The 11,405-nt window shown below is 40.9% G+C and overlaps 1 protein-coding gene across 1 annotated transcript; it reads right to left on the bottom strand.

Annotated features, from left to right (window-relative positions):
• Positions 1–11: 11 nt before the first annotated feature.
• LOC105441796 lies at positions 12–6,084 on the bottom strand. The gene is made up of 4 exons (XM_030984463.1): positions 5,208–6,084; positions 4,439–4,760; positions 1,208–1,890; positions 12–607 (listed from the first exon to the last, which is right to left on the bottom strand). Exons 1-4 carry the CDS (start codon positions 5,922–5,924, stop codon positions 149–151), a joined length of 2,181 nt encoding a protein of 726 aa, XP_030840323.1. The 5' UTR covers positions 5,925–6,084; the 3' UTR covers positions 12–148.
• Between the last annotated feature and the right edge of the window lie 5,321 nt (positions 6,085–11,405).

The raw sequence follows: 11,405 nt of genomic DNA, 5'->3' as shown, positions 1-11,405 counted from the left end.
GTCGTCGTGATGGCCCAGGTTGTCTGCTTGTGAATGTATGTGTCAAAGGTTGTGCTGCAGTGCAGCGTTACAACTACGGCAAATGATATGGGTCGCATATAACCAGAAATGCACAGTGAATAATATGAGTTATTTAGCTGATGAAAGTTTAGTGTAGAATCAAAGGTGGAAAGTTTCCACTTTCATCCTGAGCGGCGGAGATGCCGGCGGGGTGATCAGGTCCGATATCAGAGGCGGTAATGTTGTTGTAAAAGTAATAGATGTTCTGATCACCAAACTGGAGTGCCACGAAGAGACTTATGAGGGTGAAGAGCATGGTGACACGCATGGAGCTTTTGACGGGGTCATGCTCCTTGAGGAACTGCAGCAGGCGGTACCAGAAACGCTCGTGACGGGCGCGCCGAAGCTCCAGCAGGCGGTAATGGAAGTGGATCCAGACGATGTTGATGTTGAAGCCACCGATGGCAAAGCACGGGAAGAAGAAAAACATGGCATTCTCCATCGCCATGAGGCCGTTGATGTACATCTGGATGGTCCAAGAATGGGTGGAGAAAGAGCCGCCGTGACCCAAGTAGAGGCCACTGAACAACATGTAGTTCCATGTTATCTGTTTTGAAAGGGAATGAACGTAACAGTAACAGTATTGGCTGAAAAGGAATTGAAAATAATGACTTTTAAGATTAATGTTAAGTGAGGGTATTTGACCCACATCAATTGACCTGGAATACAAACATTTAGCCGTTTTCTTCACAGGAATACTTACTAAAATAGAACAGGGTCCCGTTTCTCAAAACCAGCGACAAGACCGGCATATTTTTATGTACCAGCTACAGAGATGTCTCTTATCTTCCTAAACCATTTCATTAAGAGCTTACTAACTAGACATCTCATGATAACGATACTATCAGGAAGAAGGGGAGCCGAGACAAAGTCTCAGTGTGCAGTATCAAACCTTTAGAGGTGCATTCACCCAAACCAATGGTAGCAGGTTTACCACAAGGATGCAGTTTTTGCATCAAGCATATGCAACTTGGCACTCCTTTATGCTGCTGTAAGGTCCCTTTGTTATTTTAAAGCTTGTTTTATCACTGGTGGCTCATAAGATCAATGACTTGGAAGAACAAGTTGCAGAATAGACATAAAAATATATATTATTGAATATAAATAGTATATTACAAAGTTTGCTTGAAAGTCGTGCATTTCTTACCTGTGTTGCAAGTGCCCATGTAATGACCCCAAACACCATAACCATCCATCCGTTGGCCAGCTGTCGCAGATTGAGGAAGTCCTGCACGGTCGATGACATCTTTGACCGGCAAACATCCAGCTGACCAACGTGGTTCCGTATGAATTCAATGTCAAGTTTAAGATGAGAGTCAAACGAGATCCTCATGAGGTATATGAAATAGGAGAAGACACCATAGAATGTGAGACCAATGGCAGCTATTATGCATGCCAAATAGCTGTGTAAATGAACATATATGCTGTCTTTCAGAAGGACAGTGTAGAACATGAATTTGTAGAAGGCGATGAAGAGCGGGAACACCGTGCAGGCCACCAGGAAAGGCTTGCAAGGAAGCCCGCGGTCAGCAAGGTCCAGATACTGCAGTCTACGCACCACGTATCTGATGTCCAGGACGCGCGGCCACTGGGTGAAACGTGGAGCAGGGTTTGTCACAGCATTTCGAAGGAGGCCAAAGAGACAGATTGCTGGGACGCTTGCCGCAAAGACGAGGTATGCCATGTAGCTGATGTATCGGATGAGGTCTTCCTTCTTGCCCCAATAGATGCTTGCATAATAGCCAGCGTCATAGAGAATGAGAGAGAGGTAAGTTATGAGGAGGACAAGTGAAAGAATCCCGCTGCCACGGTGATTCCAGGAGTTCAGACCTGCATTAAGATAACAAACAAAAACTTCTGGATTGTACATGTGGGCCCTGCTGCATAGAACTTACCAATGATGGTAACTTTGCCATCAATGGCAACTACCATGGTAACAGGGCTCAACAGCCAACGGGACCTAGAACTAGGTGACCAAAGTTAATAAAGATATTGAAAGTGGTCCCAGTCTGTGTGGGGCACCCAGCTTGTTAGACCATATAAGATTTTCATTGCAATAACACATTATATCTGCAGGGCCTCCAGGAAGAGCAGTAGTAATGTTGATGTGGCTAAACTGGGTAAATGGATTCATTGTGTTATTGTAAGTTTTTATGCCTCCGTTACGAAGTAGCCGGAGGCATTATGTTTTCGGGTTGTCCGTCCGTCCATACGTACGTACATACGTACGTCCGTTCTCATGATCGCGTTATCTGAAGAACTAATTGATGGATTCCTGCCAAACTTTGGTCATATATGTATCTTGCAGAGCCGATGAACTGATTAGATTTTGGGGTCACAAGGTCAAGGTCAAATGTCACAGGGCTCATTATGTATGCAAAAACAGCTTGTGATCGCGTTATCTCAAGAACCGATTGATGGATTCCTGCCAAACTTAGGTCATGTATGTTACTTGCAGAGCTGATGAACTGATAAGATTTTGGGGTCAAGGTCAAAGGTCATGCGGCTCATTATGTATGCAAACATAGCTTGTGATCGTATTATCATTAGACCAGATTGATGGATTCCTGCCAGACTTAGATTATTTATTTATCTTGCAGAGCCAATGAACTGAGTAAATTCTTGGTTCATAAGGTCAAAGGTCATGGGCTCATGTATGCAAAAATAGCTTTTGAATGCATTCTCATTAGAACTGACAGATGGATTACTATTTTACTCAGGACATCTTGCAGAGCCAATGAACTGAGTAGATTTTAGGGTCATGAGGTCAAAGATCAAAGGGTCATATTGTATATGAGTAATCACGATACTCTGAGAACCTGTTAATGGATTACAATTGAACTTGAATTTGAAAAATTTCTTCTGTTTTGGTTTGTTAAATTGCTCTATGACGGAGGCATCATTTTCGACTGTGCGCAGTCGAAGTTCCATCTAGTTTATTATGTTGTTGCAAGATGGAAGAACTACACTGAACAGAAAGACGTACAGCATAGAGGCTTGTCCCCAAGTGATCCTTTCTAGGCCAGTTCATGTGTTACAGATTTTGATGCATGTAGTTACTTGACACATACTTGATGCTTTTAGATTTCAATTTGCAACAAGGAAATGCAGCATGCATGAAAACATTTATACAAAATAATAATAATAGTAGTAGTAGTTGTGATGATGAACCTATCAATTAAATGTACAACCAATTCTTAGTTTTCTTTTTCTTATGTATTGCATACCAAACATGAAATCCAAATAATATTAAGAGATTGCTTCGAGATGGAAGAATGGTTAATTTGGAGTTTGCTATAGATATTGTTTGGTGGAGAGTGGTATTGAGAAACCCGTTCCCTCGAGGGAACCCATAGGTAGATGATAAAGATAGAGACGCTGATCATGATAATTTGTATAATAACGATCTATGATAATGACCTATTTCCTCATTTATTCTGTTTCCTTCCTCATCGTTAGTTGCACACCTCTTTGTCTTTATAATTTCTTCCATTAACACTAATTATTCCGTATCTGAACATATAATCATATTACATTAAACAAATATCCGTGAGAGCAATTTTCAGTCCAAGCACTGTATACTATGTTTGCACATTTGCCGTGGTGCTGTGTTGATACTTTGCCAGCTTCTTTCGATACCATACTTTTCCTGATCCTGCTTGCATAATGCTTTCATATAAAGGTGTAGTTTAATAATAATTCAAACATTAAATGAAATAAACAACTATAAATAAGCCATTATGACAGTTTTCATCACCCATTGAAACAAAGTATCCAGATATAGTTTGTTGGGAGTTTGAATGCCATTTCCTCCATAATTTAAAGGTAAAGGACCGTATTATTTTGGCTATGATAAAATGAAATCAATATATCAATCAAGTATGACCAATGTGTCTAGGGCAGCAAGCTTCAGAAATACATATGAATATTGAAAAAAATGGGAGAATTAGGTAAAATCGTTGTAAATATTCACTGTTAAATTAATGGACATGTGTTTTCTTTACATTGACTTCAAACAATGTTTCTTTTAAAAACAAACAAATAACTAAACAATAACATAGCTCTGTGAATAATTTCAAGTACAACATTAAATTGCGCTATCAGTAGTTAAAAGGTGAGAAGGGGAAAAGGGGGAGGGGGAAGTCGGCAGACTGAGGAGGCAAGGAAAAGTTACAAGGGCAGGGCAATGAACACTACCGGTATATCAAGATTTTCAATGAAATCAACTTTAATAACCTTGTCCATCTGACATCTTTGGTTGCTCGTAAGTTGATTTCTTGGAAAGGCTCTTGTGTTAACAATAGAACAAAAGTGATGATGCTTCATTTGTACATATGTTTGTAAAAGGAGATGGTGTTCATAATGACTATGCACTCACCAATTGATGTGTCGGTGTACTTCAAGTATTGTCCCTTTCCAGTCCACCACAACGCATCACAAACCCTGCATCGCTCACTCTTTTCCTTCTCCACCTCCTCCTCGTTACCATGAGTGTGTTCATTGACGCAGTATCCTGAACCGTTAACGACTCGGTAGTCGACCTGGATGTTGCCAATGAGCAAAGGATTCGATTCGCCTGATCCCGAAGCGTTGTGCTCCTGGTACAAGTAAGATGGCCTAAGGTTGTCAACAATGTCCGAGTCATCGATGCCGATCTCTGGCGTATGGAGGTAGGAGAAGTGTCTCGAGGGAATGAGTTTCTAATGGTCCAGAAAGGGATAAGGTTTAAATCGACATTGAATTTCTACATAATGGATGCCAATGCTTGCATTTAGCACAGCAATTCTGTAACAATGATTTGAAAACTTCACCCATATTGCATTGCTAAGAGATATATGCCATTATGAAATGATTTGAACTAGTAATTTCAACACAATTGCAAAGACATTCAAAGTGTAAGGCCAGGGGAATTTCAATAGCCTTGGGCATCGATTTTTAAGATATATGAACGTGACATTGACAGATATGTAATATTGTATTGCATAATCTGAACATGATTTCTGTAGGCAATGCGATTGAGTATGGGACCTGCCCTCAAGTTTATTTCTTGAAAGTCATTGCATGCAATCGTGTTTTGTTGTACTTGTACTTGACATTTTGTACTTGTACTTTACATAATCACCACTAACCAGATAGATCATAATTACCTGCTCTTCCTCCTGTTTTTTACGGTAGCACTGATGGCAATACCTCTCCTTGATCACAGGTCTGGCCCAAAACAATCCCAGGAACTTGAACATGATCCAGAGGAACGGGGGCCACTTTTTCATAATTCCGTTTGTCGTAGCTTGTGTCTCCACCCGACTCCGCTGTCTCTTTAATGACCCACTACTGTCACTCCTGGTCCTGCTACCATTGCCCATTCCGATTCTGCCACTTTGTGATCTTGGCTGTCCGTCGGCTTGCCCAGGCGTTTCCGGTCTGGTGGAACGTCGTACTCCATCCCCAATGCCTCCTTCCTCTTCTTCCTCCCTATGGCTATGACGTCGATCCACCTTTATTCTAGATTCCGTCTTGAAAATCTCACCACTATCCACGTCCTTAGATCTACTTCTGTCGGGGGACCCCCTCCGGACTTCCTCACCGATACTCCCATACCCCACTTGAACTCCATGTCTTTGATTGGCACCCATCTTGTCTTCACTTCTCCTCGAACCTTTCCTGAAACCCATCAATTGTGTGTCCCTAGTCAAGTAGTCATAACGACAGAAGTCAGCACTCGTCTCAATCTTGTCCTCTTTGTCACTTTCCCTACGACGGCGTTTAATGTATTCAGGATTGACAAAAGTCTCCTGGTTGTTAATCCAATCGTCGCTTCCAATTCTGTGAACATGTGGAGCAATCGGGCTCGGAAGGCTCTCCATTTCAAGTTTATTGCTTAATGCCACGTCGATGAATACGCCACTATCAGCAATACTGCTAGAAGTAATAATCTCACCAGGTTTCAAACTTTCACCATATTTGTAAAGACCATTGATGCGGTCCAATCTTTGACTCGCATCGACGTCGTACCTTTGCACAACAATTTCTTTCCTTCCATCAAGGCTACTTTCTCTAGTGATGCATCCGTCCTCGAAGACATGTTTGGACGTGCTTTTGCGTTTAGGAATGGCTCCATTTCTAAGTTGCTTTTCTGTATCAGTAAGGGATTCTTGATCCATCCTAGATTTATTTGGTAACGAGGATTTTCGGTTATTCCTGTTTATAGAACAAAACAAAAACATTATTAGACGACAGATTGAGGTAGAGGCACTCTGATTCTGTAAATCTAATATAATTTTGTCAAAGCAATTAAGGAAAAGATGAAATTTTGAGAAACGGGCATCCACAACAAAAATAATAAAGGTCGTGTTGGATATGGAATGAATATGGAAACATTATACCTGTCAAGCATGTCTTTCACGGAAGATGTAAAACGGATGAATGTCATGTTTTTTAAAACTCTCCATAAATCTCAGAACATTGTACTTTGCGCAATCACTCGCGGGATCAATTTTTTTCGGAGGGGGGGGGGGCTACATTAAAAATCATTAAATGATTATGTGATGATTGGGTGATTGGCTATAACTCTGAGAGAGAGAGAGAGAGAGAGAGAGAGAGAGAGAGAGAGAGAGAGAGAGAGATGTGGGTGAGGGATATTTCTGTTATATGGGTGGCATTCAATAATTTTATTTTACTTTTATTCAATAAGCCTTAGCATTATGAGACCATACAAATCAAAACGTTGGTGAAGTACAGTTAACCCTGAGTATACCGACGCAACCGAAACAGAAACAGAAACAGAAACATAAACAATGGGGAGGGGAGCAAGAGTTTCACTAGATCGAGGGTCATTAATAATTGCTTGACACTTGTCCAACGTAAGCACCATTCAGAGGGAGGTGATGGGCGTAAAGGGAAATACAAGCGGCCCATGCACCCCCTTTGAAACTAAAGTGGCATACCTTTAGAACACACGTCTCAAAATGTGCCACCCTCCGGCCCTGCCCCTTTACACCGTATTGTTATTATCTGCAATTTTTCAAGCCTTTTTTAAAATTTCATTTTCTTTTAATTTCTTTAAATTTTAGTTGTGCACTTGTTACGTTTGTACCTGACATTAGGTAATCTACTCGGTTTTGTATAGGAGAGAGAGAGAGAGAGAGAGAGATAGAGGGAGAGAGAGAGGAAAAGAGGGGGTGGAGCCGTGGAGGGGTAAACATTAATGGCAATCAAACCTTTGCAATAAGTTCATTTGTATGGAAGCAGACAAACAAGAGAGACAGAATGGCGAAAGTTTGAAAGAAATCGGACGAGAAACATAGAGTTATGATTGAAAGATGAGATCAATAATTCTTTGCGAATTTCATATTACCAATGTGGTCAGTGGATTGTGACGTAGTCGGTGGCAACTCTTCCGTTTGTTGCGTTAAAAAATATAATTAATGTCTGTTTATATGATCTTTAATAAGTGCCTTCTTCCTTGGGGCACTACTAAAAAAGCACATTATTATAGATCATACAAAAAAGAAAAGACTCTCCAGAGCAATACGATAAATTCGAGGGGGAAAATGCAATTTACGTAAGTTTTTCTGTTTTTCAATTTGTCGGTCACTACGTCACAGCAACATTACCAACTCTGCCAAATTGAAGTGCTCTATAGTGAATAAAGATATCAAAACTTCATAACTTTGTTCCTACATTGTATTTTGTCTAATTTCATTAAACGCCGTCACCCGTCTGCTTGTCTGATTTTTCTGCTTTTTTTCATAGATATAGTTGTCTACTAAGGTCGGATTTCCCTTTAATAATACATTAACGTAAGCTAGAAGGTCCATGTCCATATTTTGTTTTCTCTTATTTTTTGTAATAGAAATTATGTAAACTGAATCTTGACTTTTGGTCTGGCTCTATTTTATGTCGGTTCTTGAATTTAGTCATGAAAATAGTTACTTTTCAGTAGCGTGCCCCACCCTCATAATTCCACTCTATCTGTAGAATTTTTTTGTTTTTTTGTTGTAGGAAATCTACAAATGGCCGATGAGCAAGTTTTCAACAGGGGTGATAGTGCAGCGACTTTTATCCAGGTGTGGCTTGCCTGAGTCGTTGAGGAAGTCAAAAGAAGAAAAACAAATCATGTTTGCAATCTACCACTCGAAACAACGTTTATTTACTTCTTTTTTTATATAGACAAAGTGATGTTTATTCGCCAAGATCAATAACGGAAACATGTGTTCATTGTAGTTAAATCGGGACCAAATCTAAAATTGACGTGAAGATTACCATTTAGCTTTTGATTGTGGGTTTTTCCTATAGAGGAAATACATATTGAGTAACTAATCTATAATTGAATAGAAGGAAGTTGGAGAACTAATCTATTTTGTCCGCCATCTCTCGAAACGGAAAAAGGGAAAAGGGAAGTACATCCAGATAATAATTTGCTTGATAAATAGAAGCGGAAAAATGAGAGGAACATGTCAGTGAAAGATTGTTTCACACCTTGAAATGGTAGACCATAACAAAAACACATTACAAAAATAAAAATATAAAGTAATATAAAAAAAACTGGAAAATGTATCTCACAGGGGCAATCATGTATGAAGGGCCTGCTATTTCTTTTCATGACCGGTGGGGGGGGGGAGGACGAAAACGCAAGGTACGAGGGAGCAGTGGCGTAATGAGCACAAAAGTTGGGGCAGAAAAAAATCTGCCTCACCCCCACTCTTACATGTGACGTGCAGGCCCCGCGGAACGTTTTTCAAAGTGGGAGGGGGGGGGGGCTATAGTATTTACGACTAGGTAGAGCAAAGCGAGCGAAGCTGGTGGAGCGTAAATTGGCCTTAGCGCCCCTAGTCGGGTCCAGGGGGCGCACCTCCCGGAAGCTCGGGGGTTTTAGGCATTTAATTACGGTCGGATTACCATATTTTGATACCTTATTTGTGACACTGGCATGAAGATCACTTATTAGAGTGGGGTAAAGGGGGCGTAGGCCCCTAAATCTAAGAGGTTTTAGGCATAAAATTACGATCAGATGACATCCAGGGGCCCGCCTTAGGGCCCTGGTGGGGTTCAGGGGGCAGAGCCCCTGGAAGCTCAGGGAAAAACCATGCCATTTCAGCAACATTTGTAAATCACTGGTATCGAATTAGAAATAAGCCACGTTTGAATGTTATTAGGGCAACTGCCCCCAAGCCCCCCCCCCCCCCCCCATTTATTACGCCAGTGCGAGGGAGCATAGTGTACGAGAGGGGTGAAGGTGACGGAAGTGACTACCCCTCATAGGTTTTTGAAGATTTGTTGTATTAAAAAATTACATCCCTTAGCAAAAATATAGTATAAAAACAAGTAAAATACTTTCACACTTCACTTTCCTACAATATTTATTCATAGACTTTAAAGGATGTTATACCGAGCGACAAGATTTTTGGATTTTTATTTGTCTAAAAGCTGCATTCTTGGCCCTCCAGAGCCTAAAAGTTTGTTGCAGTCTTTAGTCAGTATTTGCTATACACTTTCTTTTTGCACTTTTCAAATTATTCAGGGGGGGGGGGGGGCAATCTCCCCTAAACAAAATTGAGGGGGACGTGTCACCCGTCCCCCACGCCCCTGCTACGGCAAAATCAGATGCTTCTCGGCAAATCCCAATGTGCTGTATTAGTAGGGTGATCACACTGCCTGTGCACACAGTCTGCCCCATGCACATACATACACACAACAGCAGTCAGTTGGTAGAAATAGCAATTTTCGTCAATTTATTTTAAACAAACTGAACAATATTTTTAATTTTTTATTTCACATATCTTTCGAGCACACCTTTAACTACAATTCTGTGTAGTTTCATTGTTATAGACATGTGGGAAATTTGTTAAATTATTAATTAGAATATTGTCTTTTAAGCCATGTGTGACATGGCCCGCTGATCGCCCATTGACTGTTATTCTGCGTGGTGAAAATGTACGTCAATGTATAAAACTCCCCTACAAAAATGCAATATCCTCATGTGTTTCACTCATTGAATCAATTTGTTATTTACGCTCAAGGTAGCCACAACTGTACTGTGGTAGTCAAACTTTCCTTTTTTTCTGAAATTCAGTCCCTGTGGAATGTTATGGCCTGTTGAATTAAATGGTTTCTCGGAAAATCGTCATAAATCCTCAAATCTGACATTTTTTTAAAAGAAACTATACTGCGATGTAGCTGAAAGTCTGCAGATTCTTATCATTTGTTTGGTTTTTCTGAATAATATCTGAAACATATGAGGAAATAGCTGTAACGGTGATCCAAGTAATTTCCATCGCCATATTTTATTGGCATTGCAAAAATATTTGGAATTTAATGTTAATATTTTGGTGTAAATATGATCTATAAATATTATGCTTTAAATAAATGCCAAAAAATGAACAGTTTGACTTTCCTATATATATATATATATAGTAGTAGTAGCTGTCTGTCGCGAAGCGACAATGACCGCCTTCATTTTCACTTTACAGCTGTTCTCCATACAGCTCGCTGGCCTGCAGCAGTTGTCCAAGTCTTGGTTTCTATTTGCCTCCGCTTAAGGTTCCTCTTGATCGTGTCCTTGTAGCGAAGCCGTGGACGACCAATCCCTCTTTCGCCAGCGGGTAGTTGCGAGAATAGTACTTGCTTTGGTAACCTCTCAGAGGGCATCCTGATGACATGGCCTGTCCATCGTAGGTTCTTCCTGATGAGCAGGTCCTCCATAGAAGGAAGGTTTGCTCGCTCTAGTACCTCTTTGTTGGTCACCTTGTCCTTCCAACTGATTCTCATGATTGCTCGAAGGTGTCTCATCATGAACGCGTGAAGTTTCTTTACTTGACTTGTGTAGAGAGTCCAGCTTTCCGCACCGTATAAGAGAGTGGATAGGACGATAGCCCTGTAGATTTTGCACTTCACTCTTGTTGAGACATGATGGTTGTTCCATAGCCTGGTTCGCAGTCTTCCAAAGGCACTGCTGGCCTTTGACATTCTTTTCACCAGCTCAGAGTCGATGCGTCCGTCTTAGGATATAGTGCTGCCGAGGTAAGTGAAGTCATCTACCTGGTTTAGGGCTGTCCCATCCACTAGGATCTCCTCCTCCTCTCGGTGGTCTGTACCTGGTTGGAATAGTACTTCAGTCTTTTTGATGTTTATTTGTAGACCGAACTTCTTTGATGCTGATGAAAATACATCTATAACATGTTGCATCTGCTCTGGTGTGTGAGAAACAAGAGCACTGTCATCTGCAAAGAGGAGTTCCCTCACGAGAATCTGTGTAGACTTCGTCTTAGCTTTGAAGTGTGCGACATTGAATAGGTCGGCGTCTTGACGTGATTGTATGTAAACGCCTTCCTCAAAGTCCGCAAAGG

Source organism: Strongylocentrotus purpuratus, unplaced genomic scaffold, assembly GCF_000002235.5.
Source record: "Strongylocentrotus purpuratus isolate Spur 01 unplaced genomic scaffold, Spur_5.0 spur5_scaffold_14, whole genome shotgun sequence".
NCBI classification, from domain to species: domain Eukaryota; kingdom Metazoa; phylum Echinodermata; class Echinoidea; order Camarodonta; family Strongylocentrotidae; genus Strongylocentrotus; species Strongylocentrotus purpuratus.
Note: the sequence above shows the minus strand (reverse complement) of the source record. Positions and strands in the feature narration are given on the sequence as shown.